Source organism: Jaculus jaculus, chromosome 1, assembly GCF_020740685.1.
Source record: "Jaculus jaculus isolate mJacJac1 chromosome 1, mJacJac1.mat.Y.cur, whole genome shotgun sequence".
In the NCBI taxonomy this organism is placed as follows: domain Eukaryota; kingdom Metazoa; phylum Chordata; class Mammalia; order Rodentia; family Dipodidae; genus Jaculus; species Jaculus jaculus.
In genome coordinates, this window is record NC_059102.1 from 232,013,080 (window position 1) to 232,034,989 (window position 21,910).

General features: G+C 39.8%; 1 protein-coding gene across 1 annotated transcript in view; it reads left to right on the forward strand.

The window, feature by feature from the left end:
• Lonp2 (lon peptidase 2, peroxisomal) overlaps positions 1–21,910 on the forward strand; it is a 129,288-nt gene that overhangs the window by 39,344 nt on the left and 68,034 nt on the right. Inside the window, exons 8-9 of the mRNA XM_045130631.1 lie at positions 5,074–5,215; positions 20,566–20,716. Of these exons, the coding sequence (XP_044986566.1) occupies positions 5,074–5,215; positions 20,566–20,716 (293 nt within the window). The remainder of the gene's footprint in view (positions 1–5,073; positions 5,216–20,565; positions 20,717–21,910) is intronic.

Below are 21,910 nucleotides of genomic sequence, written 5' to 3' on the forward strand. Positions count from 1 at the left end.
GAAAAATATTATCCACATCCACAGGATATTTCTGTCTAAACTCTCTTTAAAATTTTCATTAATCTTACTCCTACCCTTTCCTCTATTCCCTCCCCTCCCCTGACCCTGTTTAGATCATTTCACCCCTAGTATTCTGCTCTTCTGTTTACATATCTACTATGCCCTTCCCTTTAGCCCACCCCACTCCTTCCTCCCTCATAGCCCCTTTCTAGCTCCCTGACCTCTAGTACTGACTCTCATACAAATGGAAACATCTTAAGCTAGGATCCATAAATGAGAGAGAACATATGCCTTTTGACCTTATGGGCCTGGGTTACCTCAGTTATAATCTTTTCCAGCTTCATTTCCTTGCAATGAAATTCATAATTTCATTTTTCTTTATCACTTAATAAAATGCCATTGTATAAATATATTGCATCTTCATTATCCATTTACCAGTTAAAGGGTTTCTAGGCTGGTTCCATTTTTCAGCTAATGTGAATAGAGCAGTAATAAATATGGATGAGCAAGTGTGTCAGTAGTAATGAGTAGAGTCTTTATGGTATATACCAAGGAGTGGTATAGTAGAGCATATGGTAAATCTACTTTTAGCTGTATCAGGAGCCTCCACACTGATTTCTGCACTCCCACCAACAGTGTAGAAGGCGTCTTCCTCTTCCATACCCACAGCAGCATTTATTGTCATTTGTTGTTGTTGTTATTTATTAGAGAAAGAATATGGGCACACTAGGGCCTCTAGCCACTGCAAATGAACTCAAGATGCATGCACCACCATATGCAGCTAGCTTATATGGGTTCTGAGGAACTGAACCTGGATCCTTAGGCTTCATGCCTTAACTGCTAAGCCATCTTTCCAGCCCTCATTTGTTTACTTGATGGTAGCCATTTTGACAGGAGTGAAATGGAATCTCAAAGTAGTTATAATTTGCATTTCCCTGATGGCTGAGGATGTAGAACATATTTTTAGATGTTTATTACCATTTGTATTTCTTTTGAGAACTCTATTCAGTTCTATAGTCCACTTTTGGTTGCGTTGTTTGAGTTCTTATTATTTAGTTTTTTCAGTTCTTTGTACATCTTGAATATTAATCCTCTAACAGGCGTATATCTGGCAAAGATTTTCTCCCATTTTCTAGGCTTCCTCTTTGCTCTATTCAGTGTCATTTGCTGTACAAAAGCTTTTTAATTTCATGAGGTCCCAATGGTTGATTAGTTGTCTTATCCCCTGAGCCACTGGGGTTCTATTCAGAAAGTCCTTGCCTAGCTCTAGGTTTTTGATTAGGTTTCCAGTACCAGGCATACATTCCCTCTCATGAAGTGGACCTCAACTCCAGTCAGAGAGTAGTTGATTTCTCCCATAACAAGACATTCTACCATTGCACCCACTGTCACATTTGGCCTGGCTGGCTGGATTATGTTAAACTTGAAGCTATTTAAGTTTAGAATAAAATAGTACAAAGTTGATTATCCACAGGGCTATAAATACGTGATACTATAATTTTAAAAAATATATTTTTTATTAAGAAGGCGTGGTGGTGCACACCTTTAATCCCAGCACTCGGGAGGCAGAGGTAGGAGGATTGCCATGAGTTCAAGGCCACCCTGAGACTCCATAGTGAATTCCAGATCAGCCTGGGCTAGAGTGAGACCCTACCTTGAAAAACCAAAATAAATAAATAAATATGTGTGGTGTGTGTGTGTGTGTGTGTGTGTGTGTATTTATTTATTTACAAGAAGAGGTGGGAGGGGAGAGAGAGAATATGAGTATGCCAGAGCTTCTTGCTGTGCAAATGAACTTGCATGGGCTATTTTGTGCATCTGGCTTTGTGAGGGTACTGACGAATCGAAACCAGGCTGGCAGGCTTTTCGAGCAGTGCCTTTAACCACTGAGTCTTCTATAGAGCCTGATGGTGACTTTTTGAAGTTTACATTTTTTTTGAAAAATGAAAAATGCTAACCTTAGAATTTAAAATTTTGAAGTATATAGAGAGGTTTTGGTTTGTGTGTCTTATGCTTGAGCTGAATAGCCCTGAAAAATTTATGAATTATCTGTAGCAATTATAAGAAAAATGTACTATTTATATTTTTCTTTTAACAATTTAATAGTTTCGCCTTAGATATATTCCATCAGAATATTTTCCAATTTTTACTTTAAGCTGCTACGTAAAAACAAACTTGTGTATGTGGGTAGGGTAGTATATAATGTTTTCACAGAATTCATGTATTTTTATTATTATCTTACTGAGTTGTTGGGCATGTACCCGAGGTTATGCACAGGCTAGGCAAGCATTCTGTCAGTGAGCCTCAGCCCCAGCCAGAGTTCACATTGTTTTGAATGAGCATGTTTACTTCAGTTGTAGGAAAATTCTAGGTAGGCTGAATAATAAGTCACTGAAGGGCATATTGTACGCATGTCTTATTATATTGTGTGACTTCCAGATGCTCTGCAGAGAGGAGATAGAATAGAGACTAGCATGTTGCCATTTTGATTTATTTCCAACCCATATTGTTTCTCTGAGGAATATTTTATTATGTGAATTTATTAAGAAATTGGTGATATTGAAAGAGAACATTTTCATTTTGTGTATTATTGCACTCTCTTCATCTGATTCTACATTCCCTAGGAGTTTTCAAAGTATATTCTGTGTCTTTAGCCATTAAGTTACATGCTAACATAACTTCTGACAAAAACCAGTCCTGAATACAAAAGGATATGCAAACAAATTCAGCATATGTAAGATACTGAGTGCTACATTTCTTGGGTAGTTTCTGAAGAAAATGGAAGTTTTCTTTTAATACTAGAAGAAGTATTAAATTTCTCTGCTAAATCAGTTATCTAGCCAGTTAATAATATTAGATCACTACTTACTTTCTCTGAACATTGGAAGAAATTTTCCAGTGAGGCTCAAGTGATTATTTAGCCTACTCTTAGTAGAGTAGGCCAAACTTACCACCTTATTTCGACTCAGAATGTCAGTAAAAGGTGGCAACTTTGTTTGTTACTTAATGTGTTCTCTAATTTAATATTAATGGCATTATTGACATACCCAGTAGTTATGAGCTGTATGATATTAGTCAGAGGCTTATTACCACCTTAGCAATGGTGATACCTGTGTGGCTGAACTGATAAAGATGGTTATCTTTGTATTTCAAAGGGGAAAGTGTGGGGATGGGGAGGGAGGGAATTACCATGGGAGATTTTTTTTATAATCATGGAAAATGTTAATAAAAATGAAAAAAAAAGATGGTTATCTTTGTGTCATGATCTCTAGACTAAGGACACTGTATGTAAGAGTTGATGAGGCATAAATTGGAATGGGAATCAGTTGTACTGACTTCTGTATTTGCATCTTGTGTAAGAAACCAAAACTTGCCTTTTAAGTCATTGTTCCTGTGTGCCAGGTACTATGCAACATGGTTTTCATGTATGTTCTTCCAAAATCTCCTTTGAATCCATGAGATTAGCATTATTATACCCCATTATTCCAGATGAAGAAACTGAGACTCAGATCAAGTGTCATTCAAAGGCCTGTGTCAGCTGGGCATGGTGGTTCCTGACAGAATTGCATGTTAAGTTAAATAGAGAAATAATTCATTACACATCCTGTGTTCATTATTTTTCAAAAGAATTTCTCTGCCACACCTTAAAAAAAATAAAGTGTGCCTGAGATACCACTTTTTCCACATGTCTTTATTTTATAGTTGTCAGTTTATAATTTTTGAAATTTTATTGAAAATGAAAAGAAAGCTTAGTGTGGTGGTGCATAACTTTAATTCCAGTATTCAGGAAGATGAGGCAGGAAGATTGCTTTGAAATCCAGGCCAGGCTGGGTCTACAGAATGAGTTTCATGTTAGCCTGGGCTAGAGTAAGACCCTACCTCAAATACAAATTTAAAAAAAATACAAAAGAAGGAAAGGAAAGGAAAAGAAATTAATGTAGCAAAAAAATGGCCCATAGAGATTTCTATATTTAAGCAACTTTTCCTATCCTTGACACACCATAAAATCAGGATAATAGCAAGTCTGAAGGAGTTTAGTAATTTCTTATCTTGTCCTTTCTATATTCTGTGCTGTCTGTGGTCACCTTGCCTGGATGAAAGGCATTCTCATTTTTTTTTTTCAGGCTTTTTCTTCTTTTCAAAGGTCACTCTGTTCTGTCCTGCTTTATAGAGTCATGTGCCAGAATTGAGGCCTCCTCGGAATCGGCTCAGTGGTCCTGTGCAGATCCTGATAGAACTGTCTGCTCCACTTACCACCCCTCATTTCCTCACAGGCAGGCAGCATTTTATGCCCTTTCAGAAATACCATCTGCTTTGTGCCTTACAGAGGCAGCAAGGTTCCAACTAAAATTAGTAAGTGACACTGGAGAGATGGATAAGGCGCTTGCCTACAAAGCCTAAGGACTCAGGTTTGATTCCCCAGGACCCACAAAAGCCAGATGCACAAGGTGGCACATGCTCCTGGAGTTCACTTGCAGTGGCTGGAGGCCCTGGTGCACCCATTCTCTTCTCTCTAAAGTAAATAAATATTAAAATTAGTGGCTGCCTAAAGTTTACTGGCTTTATGGGGAAAAATGATCTATCATGCAGTTTGAGTAAACATGCTTATTTTTATTTCATACTAACTTTTGCATCTCTTATCATTATGTAGTGATTCTGAGTCACATATGACAGCATAGCCTCTAACATTTTCACTTAACAAAATACCTGGCTAAGCTTGGTGATGCCACTTAGTGCATATGAGGCACAGGGTCCGTTTTATTCAAATGACAGAATCATGGAGTCTCAATATAATTACTGTTTACCTCAGGCCTACTTACTATAATTAATAACATTATTGCTTTTAAATGAGAGTTCTTCCAATGTCATGGGCATTTTGTAGTCAGGATAAAGTAGGAAATCAGAATTTAATCTGATAACTTTGGGAGGTACCATAGTGCCTTTTCAGTTCGTAGCACCTCCTTGCCATGTTCTGGTGACAAGTTGGGCCGTCTTCACAGCTCTGGAGTTTGGTTTCTCAGTGGTGCTCTCCTTGCCTGGACCTCATCGCTGTGGCTTTGCTTCTCTCTGTAGGCGCACCTATGTTGGCAGTATGCCCGGTCGCATCATCAATGGCTTGAAGACTGTTGGAGTCAACAACCCAGTGTTTCTGTTGGATGAGGTTGACAAGCTGGGAAAAAGCTTACAAGGTGATCCTGCAGCTGCTCTACTTGAGGTAAGATCTAGAAAATTCCCCGTGTGTAATCACACTTGAAGAGTATGAATGAAAGTAGATCATATCCAAGTCATGTGTACACATGGGTATGTGGTTAGTTAGAAAAACAGTGGGATACAGACTGAAGTCTGGAGCCATTTGACATCTACATAAAAATGCCTTGGAGATTTCTTTCTGTTTTTGTGATAAGTGTCCTTATTTTCTATGAAGGGGGGATCGTTCTGAGGTGGGGTCTCACTCTAGCCCAGGCTGACTATTCTGTTTATTAAAACTAAAACAAGGCCAGGCGTGGCGGCACATGCCTTTAATCCCAGCACTCAGTAAGCAGAGGTAGGAGGATCACTGTGAGTTCAAGGCCACCTTGAAACTACACAGTGAATTCCAGGTCAGCCTGAGCTAAAGTGAGACCCTACCTCAAAAAAAAATAAATAAATAAAACAAAATTTTATGCATGTTTATTGTTTAGGAATTAATTCTGGGCCTTTATTGCAAAAAGCAAATATTAAGTCCCCTTTACCCTGGGCCCCATTTCTGTTTCTGTACTTTGACCTTTTTCAAATATGTGTTAATTGTTTCTATTTTCTCTGCTCAGCTGGGCACAGTGAAGCATGTCTATAATCCCAGCTACCCAGGAGGCTGAGGGAGGAAGATTGAAAAATCAGGGCCAGCCTGGGCTACAGAAAGATCCAGAGTGGGAGGAGGCTGGATGGGAGGATAAAAACCTGCAAAATAGCTTGCGTATGTGGTGTGTGTGTGTGTGTGTGTGTGTGTGTGTGTGTATGTGTGTGTATAAAGAGAGAGACTTCTGTCTATAGGAAATGAAGATTTTGCCTTTGCCCTCACACTATCATTTTTCTTCCATATTAATTTTTTTTAATATTTTATTTTTTTTATTTATATCCCACCATGTTCCCTTACTGCCTCATGTAGATAAGTCTATATCATTTTGCAGTACTAATCCCCTAGTAGCTTCCCTAAAGCTTGCCTGGGTGGTGTCTTTAGACTTTGAATGACTGAAAATATCTTTATGTTTCCCTCATACTTGATTGATCATTTGACTGGGTATATTGTTCTATTGGAAATAATTTCCCTGCAGAATTTTACTTTGCTCCATGGCTTTCAGGTTTAGTTTTACTGTTGATAAGACTTAAATCATTCTGTTTCTATCCGCTTTCCTCTCTGAACATGTTTAGAATCTTCCCTTTCTCAGTGTTGTGAAGTTTTACAACAATCTGCCTTACCATTGGGCTTTTTATCCACTTTTGCTGATTCTTTAAAGATTATTTTTTAAACTTTTTTATTGACAACTTCCATAATTATAGACAATAAGACATGGTGTCACTCCCCTCTTCACTTTCTTTAAAGATTCTTTGAATACTGCTTGTCCTTAGTTTGCTTGTCCTTAGATTTTCTTTAATTTATTTTTGGTGATTTTTTTTTCTGTCCTTTTTTAACTCCTGTTATGTGGATATTACATTTTTAATTGCCTTAATATTTTCTTTCTTGTTACTTATCCCTCTTTTTTGTTAAACTTTCTGCAACTTCTTCAGCATTTTCTTAAGAAAACATTTTTTTTAATTTTTTTGTTTTTGTTTTTATTTATTTGAGAGTGACAGAGAGAGAGAGAGAGAGAGAATGGGCGCGCCAGGGCTTCCAGCCACTGCAAACGAATTCAAGATGTATGCTTCCCCTTGTGCATCTGGCTAACGTGGGTCCTGGAGAATTGAGCCTTGAACCGGGGTCCTTAGGCTTCACAGGCGAGCACTTAACCGCTAAGCCATCTCTCCAGCCCAAGAAAACATTTTTTTAAGATTTTTTTTTTTATTACAGACAGAGAGAGGGGAGAGGGAGAGGGAGAGGGAGAGAGTGAGAATGGGCACGCCAGGGCCTCCACCCACTGCAAACGAACTCCAGATGCATGTGCCACCATGTGCATCTGGTTTACGTGGAGCCTGGAGAATCGAACTGGTGTCCTTAGGCTTCGCAGGCATGTGCCTTAACAGCTAAGCCATCTCTCCAGCCCCCCAAAACAACATTTTTCATAAACTAATCATTTCAAAAACTTCCCTTACATATTCTATTCTAGTATCTTGCTTTTCACATATAGTAGTAACTCTGTGAAAAAGATAATGATAGGTTTTTTTTATTTTTATAGTATTTCTTTCCTATGATTTGTTATTGTTGATGTTTAAGCAAATGAAGTCTAGATGCATGCAACACTTTGGACATCTGGCTTTACATGGGTACTACAGAATTGAATCCAGACCATTAGGCTTTGCAACCAAGTGCCTTTAACCACTGAGCCATCTCTCTAGCTCTGGATTTTTTTTTTTTTTTTTTTTTTTTTTTTTGGTTTTTTGAGGTAGGGTCTCACTGTGGTCCAGTCTGACCTGGAATTCACTATGTAGTCTCAGGGTGGCCTCGAACTTTCAGTGACCCTCCTACCTCTGCCTCCCAAGTGCTGAGATTAAAGGCATGTGCCCACCACACCTGGCTTCGGGATTGTTTTTAACATCAACAACAGGAATAGAGAGATTGCTCAGTGGTTAAAGACACTTGCTTACAAAGCCTAATAGCCCAGGTTCAATTCCCCAGTACCCATGTAAAGCCAGATGCACAGAGTGGTGAATGTATCTAAAGTTCATTTGTAGTGACAAGCCCTGGCATAGCCATTCATATTCATTTTCTCTGTCTCTTTCTCTCTCTCCTTCCAAATAAATAATAGAAATATTTTAGAAAAAATGCTTACCTCAAAAGGAATAAGAGATACTTTGTTTTGGAGCCAAATATGAGTGACCATGGCCTGTGATTGCCGATTCAGGTACCCCAAATTTCATGCTCCGAAGTGGATACAGCTTGATGAAGTTTTTATAGTAACATAACAAAGTCATAAATCAAAACGCTTTTCACATACACTGGTGGGTGCATCAAGTGGGTGGTTACTGCAAAGCAAGGGAATTTGCTAAAGGCCTCAGATGCTATCTGCATTCTTAGCTTTTTTTTTTTTTTTTTTTTTTTTTTTTTACAATCTTAGCTTTTTAGTTGGTGGAAGCTGGTGGTTTGTCTTTATGCTCCCAAAGGATTTACTGAGTACTGTTAGATCGCGCACAGAGGTGGGCATTAAATAGCCACTTAAGGTTCTAAGATGGCCCAAGATAAACTGGCTCTGGGCCTGCAACATTCCAACTTCCCACAGTCACTGAAATTCGAATCATTCAGCCAGTCTTATAGGTGTCTCTTCTTTGCAGAAATTTTAGAATTTTAGTTCACAGTATGAATTTCTTTTGGTCTGTTTTATGCTAGAGCTGTTCCCTAGATGTTTGGAAATTTTCACTTTAATCATATTAATAGGGAATAAAAATGCTGATTGGAAAGCTGTGAACACCGGAGTGGAATTCATGACAGAGCATTCACAGTTGCATCATCTAGCCAAGCTGCGTGGTTGAGGACCCTCTAGGGTCCATAAGTATAGGTCTTTCTTCCTAGCCTTCTCAGACTCTTCAAAGAGGACTCTCTATTTATCTGTTTGTTTGTTTTGTATTTTGTTTTTCAAGATAGGGTTTTGCTCTAGCTCAGGCTGACCTGGAATTCACCATGTAGTCCCAGGCTGGCCTCGAATTCACAGTGATCCTCCTACCTCTGCATCCCAAGTGCTGGGATTAAAGGTGTACACCACCATGCCAGGCAAAAGAGGACGCTTCCTGCCTCTTGACCACAAACGCCTGCAGGCCAACACTGGAAAAAGCTGGGGGAGCAGTGTGGGGTGTGAGAGTGCACTGCTTTTAGCATCCCCCATGTAGGTACTCGCTTGGATCCTGGACTGCAGTGTAGAACATACTTATCTCTGCTGGGCCCAGTGTACCCTGTCCAAGAAACCACTGTTTTCTTTTTTTTATTATTTATTATTTATTTGAGAGAAGTGGAGGGATGGAGAGAGAGAGAGAGAATGGGCACACCAGGGCCTCCAGCCGCTGCAAATGAACCCCAGATGCATGCGGCACCTTGTGCATCTGGCTTACGTGGGTCCTGGGGAATTCAATCTATGTCCTTTGGCTTTGCAGGCAAGGACCTTAACCACTGAGCCATCTCCCCAGCCCCACTGCTTTATTTTCTTAAGCAGACTTCAGGATATTGCTAATGTGGGAGAAGAAACATGGGACCTGACTGCTTTGTAAATTCCTTTCATCAAAGCCTCTTTATTTTAGCTCCTCTGTCCCCACTTCTTGTACCCTGATTTAAGTAAAATGTTGTTAATTCATATTGATTTGCAAAATTAAGAGAAAAAACTTTTTTAAAGATTTTCCTTTTTATTTCCTTGCTTTAAGTTACTTCAGGCTTCCTGTTTCTTCTATTTCTCTGACCTTCTTAGAATAGCACATGCATCTTATAAGTAGGGAGACAGACCATACATCCTAGTGTGTCTGAGAAATTTCCACTTTATATCTAATTGTTAATTGTATTCCTGTTTAGACTCAGAAATGGGTTCTGTTTTTGTTACTGAGGTTTTTAGGATAAGCTTGGCCCTTATTAGCAGCCCTGATGAGCTAGGCTCAGCCAGCTGTCCTCAATATGCCAATCAAAGAAACAAGTAAGGGGGACAAAAAGAAAAAAGATTAATTCAGTTTGGCACATTGGGATGAACTGTGAACTGAAGTTCCCAGAAGAAAGCTAGCTGCCCTGTGTTAAGAGTTCTACAAGGCTGATTGATTGGAACATCTGGGATTGTGGAGATGTACTATTACCACTGTCTCTAGCCCCTTTAGTAGCCATTATTTCCCACTTCTGTGTTTGACCTGATCCATACACCCTTGGAACTATCCAGTGAAATCTTTTCTGGAATGTATAAACAGACCCCTAGGTTAACTAACCCAAATGTTAATAATGTTACTAGGTAACATTGAGGCCTGTAGCAGAGGATTCTTTGCTTTTCTATAACACACCTACATGAGGTTTCCACCAGTGTGTTTGTAAGTGCCTTGATTATGACTTTCTCTGTTCTATTATAAAATCTTCATCAAACCTTGACCACATTGGAACATAGTATTGGGGGTAACCTAAATGTGAGTTCCCAGAATTTCAGAATAGACTAGCGCTCGGTCCTTTTGAGCTGTGGTTTTGTGTTAAAAGAACAAATGAGGGCTGAAGAGATTGCTCAGTGGTTAAGGCTCTTGCCTGCAAAACCAAAGGACCTAGGTTTAATTCCCCAGGACCCATGTAAGCCAGATGCTTAAGGTGGTGCGTATGTCTGGAGTTCATCTGCAGCAGCTGGAGGCCCTGGCACATGAATTTTATCTCTATCTCTCTCAAATAAATAAAAATAAATATTAAAGAAAATAATAAACTGGGTGTGGTGGCTCACACCTTTAATCCAACACTCAGGAGGCAGAGGTAGGAAGGTTGCCCTGAGTTCTAGGCCACCCTGAGACTGCATAGTGAATTCCAAGTCAGCCTGAGCTAGAGTGAGACCCTACCTCGAACCTGCCCCCCCCCCTAAAAAAGAGCAAATGAACGGCTGGAGAGATGGCTAAACAGTTAAAGGTACTTGCTTGCAAAGCCTGACGGCCCAGGTTCAATTTCCCAGTACCCACGTAAAGCCAGACTCACAAAGTATGTGTATGTATCCGGACTTTGCAGTGGCAAGAGGCTTTAGTGTTTGCGTGTGCGCGTGTGCCCTCCCTCCCTCCCTCCCTCTCTCTCTCTCTCTCTCTTCCTATCTCAAATAAATAAAAATATTGGGGAAGTGATTGCAAGGAGTCCCTTGACTGTGTTATGATATGTAAATGCATATTTTTGGTAGGATCTTTTAGGAACAAAGACTTCTTGTGAAGAAACATTTATTACAAGCTCAACAATTCTTTCCATTGTATTTCAGTTTCTTTTTCTTTGTTCACACATGAAATGAGCATACACATGAAATGAGCATAAAATTTAAAATTGAAAAAAATATGTATGTATAGTTTAAAAATATAAGTGAGCCAGGCTTGGTGGCGCACGCCTTTAATCCCAGCACTTGGGAGGTGGAGGTAGAGGTAAGAGGATTGCCGTGACTTTGAGGCCACCCTGAGACTCCATAGTGAATTCCAGGTCAGCCTGGGCTAGAGTGAGACTCTACCTCGAAAAACCAAAAAAAAAAAAAAAAAAAAAAAAAAAAAAAAAAAAGCCAATGCATGGAAAATGTTAATAAAAATTTAAAAATTAAAAAAAAATGCCAATGAAATGATCCACTGACATCCCCTCCACTAGTTCATTTAGGGGACTCTGGCATGAAGTTTAGGTTTAAGTAGAAGGCAAGAGGTATACATGGATAAGCAGTTCTGATCAAGGTGCAGTCCTGCCCATCATTAACTACTTGTCTAGGTTTCCATCTCCCCTGTCGGGTGGTCTGACAATCTGTCAGAACTGTGTAAACTCTCTTCCTCCCCTGGCTGGCATCATGCCTCACAGTAGCATGCTGACTCAGTACTTAACTGTGTGTCTGTACATAGGTATGTTTAGTGAACAAGTGTTATAGCAAGTGTATGTTTGTCTCTATTACTATTTTTTTTCTTACACATAGATTGAAATATGAAAAACATGTTCAACTTGCCAAGCATAATTTTTTCCTGGAAGTTGAACTTTGTAATGTCAAATACATTTTTAAAAATATTTTATTTGAGAGAGGGAGAGACAGTGGCAGAGAGAGAGGGAGAATGGGTATGCCAGGCCTCCTAGCCACTGCATGTGAACTCCAGACGCATATGCCACCTTGTGCAGTAGCTTTACATGTGTGCTGGGGCATTGAACTTAGGTCCTTAGGCTTTGCAAGCAAGCACCTTAACTGCTGAGCCATCTCTCCAGGCCCTCAAATACATTTTTTAAATTACATTTAAAGGGCTGGAGAGATGGCTCAGCAATAAGATGTGCTTTCTTATAAAGTCTGACCGCCTGGGTTTGTTTCCCCAGCACCAGATACACAAAGTGGCACATGTATCTGGAGTTCATTTGCAGTGGAAGGAGGCCCCGGTGCAAACACGCACACACACACCACACACACACACACACACACACGCTCTCTCTCTCTCTCTCTCTCCCTCTCTCTCTCTCATAAGTAAATAAATAAATAAATAAAAAGATTATAAAAATTATATTTACATAACATTTATTTCTTCTATCATCCTTTCTCAGAGGCATCTTTCATTGACTGCTTTTTTTTAATCCTGTGTTGGGGCTGTATTTGTATGTTTCTTTGTAATGTCTTTCTTGAAACTGTACACTTAGATCATAATAATTATGTTTAAGTTGTATAGTCAGTTTCCCTCACCCAGTTCGTCATTGCTGTTTTTGTCTTTGTCGCTGCTACTGTAGAACTTCCCTGGTTCCTGTATGGTTTGTGTTCTTTTTGCTGACTGCGAGTGTGTGGTACTGAAGTTGCCTGTCTCTTCAGTGGTCAGCTAGCGATTGGACAAAGATTTTCTCAGACTGAATCTACAACTGTTCCACCCTTCCAGAAGCTCCTCATGTAGATTGAGGTGTGCCCTTACCATGTAGGAGGAGAGTTGGCCTGGCACCTCATTGAGGCTCCATGTTTGTTAGATGTGGACTTTTAGAGCCTTTTCAGGGCTTTTCTGATCATGCTTAGCTCTGAATTCACAAGAACACAGCAGTGCTTTTGAGAGACCCCTGTAAGCAACTTAATTATCCAGTTTGTCCTTTCGATATTTTGTTTTGTTTTGAACTGGGGAGATGGCTTAGCAGTTAAGGTGTTTGATTTTTTGTTTTAGGTGTGTTTGAAAGTTGAGTTGCTGGGTGGAGCACCCTGCAAGTGTTAATGCAAACTTCTACCACTGAGCTATTGTGTCTCCCACCCGCTTTGAACTTATTTGAGCATTCTGTTAGTCCATTGCTGTTGTTGCCTCTGGCAGCTGCAGCATCAGTCATTTGCCACTCGCTGTTGTTGACAAATACACTGGGATAGAATCTTTTGCACAGAGTTCTCTAAGTAAGTCACGTTAGCTTTTCTGAGGCACTGTCATAGCCGCCAGCTGACATCCCCAGTAAAGGCGGTTATTTAACTGAAGTACATTGCTTTCACTAAAAGTGTATCTTTTAGAACTCATTCTCTGCATATAAAGAAGAAGGTACTAGTTCCCAGTATACACACACATATGCTGTGTGTTTATATATACAATGCATACATATATACAGCATATTCTTGGTGACTACTTATACATAGGACCTTTAAGGAGACCATTAAGGCTAAAAGGGGGTCAGGATTCTGGAGAGCCCTAATTCTGTTCTCTGCTGTGGTGATGGTAAGCTGGGGATTTTCACAGCTTTTGTGCTTACAAGGCTTTTGGTTTTCAAGGCTTCTGTGAATTTAGGAAAGGGGGTAGAACTAAAGCAAGTTAAAATGCCACAGAGCCACAAAATGCCACAATTACCACAATTCAGCTGTCTTTGTTTGTTTGTTTTTTCTTGAATAAGCACTACTCGGGTTGCCACAAGTTAGTAGGAGACTTTGTGAAAGGCTGGTTTTGGCCACTGCTGCCGTGGCGGAGGAGCAGGCTTTCAGCGCGGCGCTCTGCTTCCCCCGCCGTGCTTCGGTCACGGTCCTGCTTACCTCCAACCCTTTGGTTTTCGCTGGTGCAGCTGGAATATCCTTGAATTACTTTTTTCAAAGCTGTGTGTGGATTGTGTTTTGAGTGCTTTTCTGTTTGAGGTTCCTTGTCCTTTTGTAAATTCATCTCCATGTGTTTGTTCACACACCCCATCAGTAAAAACAAAAGCATGTTGAGTCTATATCCCCACATATATGTGTACATACATTGATAAACGCATGTGTATATGTAAAGCAAGGCTATATCAATCTTTAAAGCGGCCACAACAAAATGCTATTCTCTAGGTGGCTTTAAAGAACTAAAAAAATGAAAACAAACAAGAAAACCAGAATTCTATTTTCTTACACCTTTGAAGGCTAGAAGTGCAAAATCGGGGATTGGCAGGCTTGGTTCCTCCTTGGCCTATCTCTTTAGCTTCCTGAAAATCTCTCTTTTGTAAGGAGTGCATCCCTGGAGTCTTCTATGATTGTAGTGATGCAATTAGATTGGATTAGGACCACACTCATGGAGCCTTAATTACCTCCTTAAAGGCTTTATATCCAAAAAAAATCACAAAGAATATGTATATACTTTATATGCATTGGATAAAAGTTTTAAAGGTAATTATATTTTCAGTGAAAGCAATGTACTTTAAATAATTGCTTTTATTTTATAATGTGTATATAAAAACTTATTTCAGGAAGAAAAATATATCCTTTTCTTATTTATATCTTTGTCTTTAATGATCTTTTGCTGTAATCTTCTAACCCACTCCACATGTCTATTTTAAGTTAGAAGACTGCTTGCTCAGGCACACAGCAGTTTCAGTGGAAGCAGGTGTTGTAGACAGTTTCACTTGCTGGGATCCAAACCAGGTACAGTTTAGGAGCAGAAAGGATTTATTTCAAGCTTACAGATCTATGGAAAGTTCCACCAGTGGCAAAAGCAGCTGCTAACTTCTATACATCCAAGCAGAGAGAAACCATTTCTAGACAGCAAACTCCAAAAAATGACAAGCACAAACCCGGCAGCAAGCAGGACCCCGCCCAAGCTCAAACTGCTTACACCTTTGGGCTGGAAATTAGATCCACCTCCAGTGACACCTTAGGGCTGGACTCCAGGATCCACCCCCAGTGACACCTCCGTCAGCCAGGCAACTGGAGATTGTTAATAAAACACCTGAGCTTATTGGGAATATACATTCAAACTACCCGCAGCACATGAGCAGGGACTCTACATCCAGCCTTTCCCATAGTGGAGTTTCTATTCTCCTGTCACTGGATACATAATGCTGTACTGTCAAGTGACACCATCATTTCTATTTACATGTTCTTTCAAAAGCTCATTACTTTTTTGGTATTTTTAGATAAGGATTTCTGCTTGCACTTTGGTGGGTCATTTTTCACTGTTGTGACCACTGGTCTAAGAACAGCTAAATACAAATGTGGTCTCAGTGGGGTATTGAAGTCACAAGTATACTTTTTTTTTAAAGAGATTATTTGGTAAGCTTGTTTTATTGGGATAGAGGAATCCAAAAGATAGAATTTTTATTTTATATGATATTTAATTATTTGAGAGATGGGGGAAGAGAATATATATGCCAATGGCCTCTAAGCCACTGCAAACTAACTCCAGACACATGTGCCATTTTATGCATCTGGCTTTTCATGAGTACTGGGGAATCAAACCTGGGTCATTAGGCTTTGCAGGCAAGTGCTTTAACCACTTGGCCATCTCTCCAGCCTGCAAGTATCCTTTTTGTTCTGCTTCCTATCTGATCTACCTTGCTTATTTTATGTGTATTGAGGATTTTTATTTATTTATTTATTTGTTTTTGTTTATTTTATGTATTTATTTGGGAGCAACAGACAGAGAGAGAAAGAGGCAGATATATAGAAAGAGAATGGATGTGCCAGGGCCTCCAGCCACTGTAAATGAACTCCAGATGCATGCGCTACCTTGTGCATGCACCTGGCTTATGTGGGTCCTGGGAAATGGAGCCTGAAACCGGGGTCCTTAAGCTTCACAAGCAAGCAATTAACCACTAAGCCATCTCTCCAGCCCATGTATTGAGGATTTTGAAGATTTTTAAAGCAAATTCTATGCATCATGTCTTTTTGTAAATATTTCAGTTCATATCTCTAAAAGGTATAGTTTTTTTTTTTTAATAAATAGTTACAGATAATTACAACACTAGTTACCTAGTGAGTTGTAATTAATGTAGTGTGTTTCTGGTATTCTGTCCAGAGAATGCTCTTCAGTAGCCATACTTTTGATTTTGACTGAGTGAGTGTATTAGGGATCCAGGAAGCAAAGGTAAAAGAAGAAATGGCAGGTAGAAAGTCAAGAAGAGAACATCAAGCCAGGCACTGAAGAGCACACAGCAGAAATGGTGGAGGAGTCCCACTGAGAAGTGGAAGAACAAAGGCCAGGCAGCAGGCAAATAACACCACACCAGCTCAGGTCCATAAAACTGCTGAGGGTCCTGAGCATTCCTACCTCAGGCATTTTCATACCATAGAATGAACAATAGTGACCCCTACTCAAGTCTTAAGATATTTTCTTGGTGGGAGTTGGGAGTATCAGACAGACTAGAAAATGATTTTCTTTCTATCTGTTCTCAACGGCACAGCATTTATGTATTTACAGCCACTGGGCTGTAAACATGGTTGGATCTGAGATGGACCAGGGAAGGGGCCAGTACTGATTTTGTTCCCAGAGTCAACACTCAACAAGTAGTAAGAGCACATGACTTATAATTTATGTTCCAGTTTATCAAAAATATAGCAAATAGCAGATATGTGACAGAGCATTAGATGGGCACTCACAACATCCAGAAATGCTGGGGAGGCCCAGTGGAAACTCTAGCCCAAGTGGAGTCATGATGGAGGGTCCTAGGCAGTGTCTTCCTTAGATAGAGCTTTCTTTTTTTTAAAAAAAAATTATTTCTATTTATTTATTATTTATGAGACATAGAGAGAGAATGGGTGCACCAGGGCCTCTAGCCACTGCAAACAAACTCCAGATGCATGTGCCACCTTGTGCATCTGGCTTACATGGGTTCTAGGAAATCAAGCCTGGGTCCTTAGCCTTCATAGCCAAATGCCTTAACTGCTAAGTCATCTCTCCAGTCCTTCTTTCTGTTTTAAAATATATATTTATTTATTTGAGAGATAGAAAGAGAGGATATAGGCATGCCAGGGCCTCTTGGCACTGTAAACAAACCCAGATGTATGCTCCACTTTGTGCACCTGGCTCTACATGGATACTGGAAAATCTAACCTAGGCTGGCGGCTTTGCAAGCAAGTGCCTTTCCCCATTGAGCCATCTCTCTATCCCAGGGTGTAGATTTCAATGCCATTCCCATCACAGGTATTTTTTATACCATGGGATAAACAGTAAGAACCTCAGCTTAAGTCTTGAGACTTGAGAAGGTGCCAGACAGTTTGGGGAAATGATTTATCTTCAGCCGTTTCAGAGTGCAGTGTTTTTAATACCCTTGAACTGTTTTGCTGTTCTCCCTTTCCTTGTCGCTGGGCCGGGTGGGGGGGGGCAGCCTGCCTCAGGACAAAGAGTCTCAGAGGACTCTTGGAATAAACATGCTTGGTTCTGAGACAAGGGCGCCTACCTTGTTCCCACAGTCAGCTCTCAACAAGCTCAAACAGCACATGACAATTTACTGATATAATTTGTATTACATCTGGCTTGCTTGCAAACATCTATAGTTTATCTCTTGTCAGAAATCATTATTGAAGAACAATTCCCAATGGAAACTTCTCACACACAGGCCACCCTGCCCCCAAGCCCACACTGCACATTCTTAGGAGTCAAGTGTTACCTCACAGCTGCTTGCACACTTCCATTCCCAAGCACACTGCTAGGCAGAAGTTCTCCTAGGGTTGATACAGAACACCTTTTTAACTAGTGAAAAGATGGGGAAAATAATGCTCTCATTAGTCTACAAGTCCATATATGTGGCCAAGCTGGGCAGAGTAAGCCCTGGCTCTGAAGCAGGTAAGATGCAGAGGTTTCATGGCAGTAAAGATTTTTTTTGTTGGTTTGTTTGTTTTATGAGGCAAGCTCAACAGTCTGCCTTTCTTTTTTTAATGCAAGAGTGAAAGAGAGAATTGGCGTGCCAGGGCCTGCAGCCACTGCAATCAAACTCCAGACACATGTGCCCCCTTGTGAGCATGTGCGACTTTGTGTGCTTGGGTCACTGCGCATCTGGTTTATGTGGGACCTGAAGACTCAAACATGAGTCCTAGGCTGCTCAGGCAAGCCAGCTCTCCAGTCTAGGAACGAAGTTTTTAGTAAAATTGTTTTCTTGTACACACTCACCAGTTTCCTCTGAGACTTCTGGGTAGTAGTTACTAGGTCTCCCTTTTTAAGGCAGACTATTATTCATCAGTATTTTTGAAGCTAATTCAAAGCTTATATCCGGTTTTATGGTTTCTCCTGAAGGAAAGATAGAGGCAGATTGGACATGGATGCTTTACTTTCCTCATAACTTAAATGGACTCCCCAGGACCCACATAAGCCAGATGCACAAAGTGGTGCATGCATCTGGAGTTTGTTTGCAGTAGCTGAAGGCCCTGGCATGCCCATTCTTTGTCTTTCTGCCTCTCTCTCAAATAAGTAAATAATTTAAAATTCCAAATGACTTGGAATCATAAAAAAAAAAAAAAAAAAATGCTGGGTGTGGTGGTGCATGCCTTTAATCCCAACAATTGGGAGGCAGAGGTAAGAGGATCGCTGTGAGTTCAAGGTTACCCTGAGACTACCAAGTGAATTCCAAGTCAGCCTGGGTTAGAGCAAGACCCTATCTCAAAAAGCAAAAAAAAAAAAAAAAAGACCCCAGCTGGGAATATTAGTTCATGCCTATAATGCCTGCGCTCAGGAGGCTAGGGCAAGAAAACGGAAGTTCCAGGCCAGCCTGGGCTGCATAGGGCTAAATGCCAATAGTTTCAGGCCAGACTTACCTATATAGTGACACCCCAAAGCCCTAACCAAACAAAAACCCAGTGCCTTGAAATTTTAAGTGAAAATTGTACTTTCCTTGAACAGTCTGACAATATGATTACTCATAGTCCAGAATATAATTAGTGCTTTCTTTAATGGGTCAAAAATACCTTTTCAAAAATAACATCAAACATTATTAAGATTTGGAAGATGGTTCAGTGGTTAAAAAAACGCTTGCTTGCGAAACTTGTCTTTTTGATTCAATTTGAAGGCACCCATATAAGCCTGATGTAAAATGTGGCACAAGCATCTGGCATTTTATCACAGTGGCAAGAAGCCCTCGTGTGCCCATGCACGAATGCGTGTGTACATGTGTGTTTGCACATGCAAATAAATATAAATTTTTACATGAACATTATTAAATTGCACCTCTTTTTAATATATATTTTATTTATTTCAGAGAGAAAGAGGCCGAGAGAGAGAGAGAGAGAGAGAGAGAGAGAGAGAGAGAGAATGAGAATGGGCATACCAGGGCCTCCAGCCACTGCAAATGAACTCCAGATGCATGTAACGCCTTGTGCATCTGGCTTATGTAGGTCCTGGAGAGTCAAACTGAGATACTTTGGTTTTGCAAGCGAATGCCTTAACCACTAAACCATCTCTCCAGCCCCCACAAAAACATTATTAAGTCTTGTCTAAATATGACATCAAGGCCTTCTGGGAAATGTGATCTAAATATACACTGAGTTTATAAAATTGAAGATTATAAGCAGAGAGCTTTGAATTAAGATAACTGGTAGATATTTGTTAAAATGAGGCTTTAAGAAGGGAATCAGATGCAAAGAAAAGCTGGTTTTATAATAAAATTGTGGTAAGTATTTCAGTCATGTCATTTCCTTTTTGACCTATATGTCCATCTTAGGGTGTTCCTGGTGTAAGTCCTTGTGTAGGCCTGTAGCAGGAGCACCTGTGACCTGAAGAAGATAGTCTATATATAGTTACTCATTTTAAGAATCTAATTGCTGAGTTAGCTATTATACCAGATGAGCTCTTTGAAATGTATTGCTATTTTGTTTAATATAAACATAAAGGTTTTGCTTTAAGGCATATTTTAAGTTTATTTTTTAAATATTTTTATTTATTTATTTGAGAGAGAGAGGAGAGAGAAAGAGGCAGCTAGAGAATGGGTGCCCAGGGCCTCCAGCCACTGCAAACGAATCCAGACTCATGTGGCCCCTTGTGCATATGGCTTACATGGATCCTGGGGAGTTGAACCTGGGTCCTTTGGCTTTGCAAGCAAACTCCTTACCAGCTAAGCCATCTCTCCAGCTCTAAAAGTTTATATTTATTGTGCATTTTTCACAACACAGTAGCTGCAATTTTTACTATTTATTTTTATTTGGAATTTTCTAGTTAAAGAACTTATTTTTCTGATCATGTTTGAGAAAGAATATACTCGTTGTTAACTTACCTTTTACCTAAAAATTTCAATATAATCTATATTTACTTTGTATTACCTTAGTGACTAAGATAGGTGTGTTACCAAAAGTAAAACTGGTTATACAAGATGGTTAACTTGTAAGACCACATTAGGTGGTAATAAGTAGATTTGAGAACAAAACTTCCAAGAATAATTTTTGCTTCTTTTTGCTGTTCTGCCTTCATACGTTGCCAGAAACTTTGACAGTTGTGAACATGTAACACTAACACTGAAGTAAAAATGTCAACGTTGCTAATAATACATTGTGTGTTTTAGTTTGCATAACTTTCTAGTGGAACTATCAAGGTTTTTTAATGTTCATTGTTCTCCCCTAGGTGTTGGATCCTGAACAAAACCATAATTTCACAGATCACTACCTAAATGTGGCCTTTGACCTTTCCCAAGTTCTTTTTATAGCTACTGCCAATACCACTGCTACAATTCCACCTGCCTTGTTGGACAGAATGGAAATCATTCAGGTTCCAGGTACTGAAATTCATAAACAAAATAGTTTGTAACTATGTATCTTGCCTTCCTTGAACATGCCCTTTAAACTTGGTTGTGCTTTGGAGTTTCAAGTGAAGCATTTAGTTTGCTACTGTGTAATCTTTGGAAGTTCTGAAAAAAACTGTACAAACCTGCTGTTCAAAGTCAAACATTTTATTTGTTTGGTTGCTTGTACCATGTTAGGCAGGACTATATAGGTATATGCCATAAGACATCAAAACTGAAATTTTGACAGACATGTTCAGATCTAATTTAGCCTTAAAGAATGATTGGTTTTTGTATAATGTCAGACATTCTTTTATTTATTTATTTATTTTGGTTTTTTGAAGTAGGGTCTCACTATAGCTCAGGCTGACCTGGAATTCACTATGGAGTCTCAGGGTGGTCTCGAACTCACAGTGATCCTACTACCTCTGCCTCCTGAGTACTTGGGATTAAAAGCATGCACCACCACACCCGGCTTTATCAGACAATCTTTCAAGCAGTTTCTAAAATTACAGATGAAAAGTGATCTATTTCTATAAAGTAATCTAAATAGCAAATATTTTGAAGTCTTTGCCATTTTTCTGGGAAAACGTTATACAATAATTTACTGTGCTTAAGAAGTGGATACTGAGAACTAAGTGAACTTTCTACTGATTCTGGCCTCTCTGTGTGTGTCTCTCTCCCTCTCTCTCTCTCTCTCTCTCTCTCTCTCTCTCTCTCTCTCTTGCCTAACAGTCTTTGGAACTTGTGAGGTCTTCTTCCCCTAGTTGAGTCTGTCACGTAGTCACACAGTTGGGTGGCTTGTTTGTTTGTTCTTGGCTTTTCCTTTCACTTGGATCATAGAAAAAAGTCTTTTAGTTATACTTAAAACCCAATTTTTTTTCCAAGGTAGGGTGTCGCTGTAGCCCAGGATGTCCTCGAATTCATGGCAACCCTTACCTCTGCCTCCCTAGTGCTGGGGTTAAAGGTATGCACTATCACACCCAGCCCAAAGCCCTATCTTTTGACCTTACTTTAATTGCTCAGAATTATTTTTCCCTAATAGAGAATTAAGCATCAGTGAGGACTTATTAAAATAAAAGTAGGGTAAACCAGGTGTGGTGGTGCACACCTTTAATCCCAGCACTTAGGGAGACAGAGGTAGGAGAATCACTGTGAGTTTGAGGCCAGCCTGAGACTACATATTGA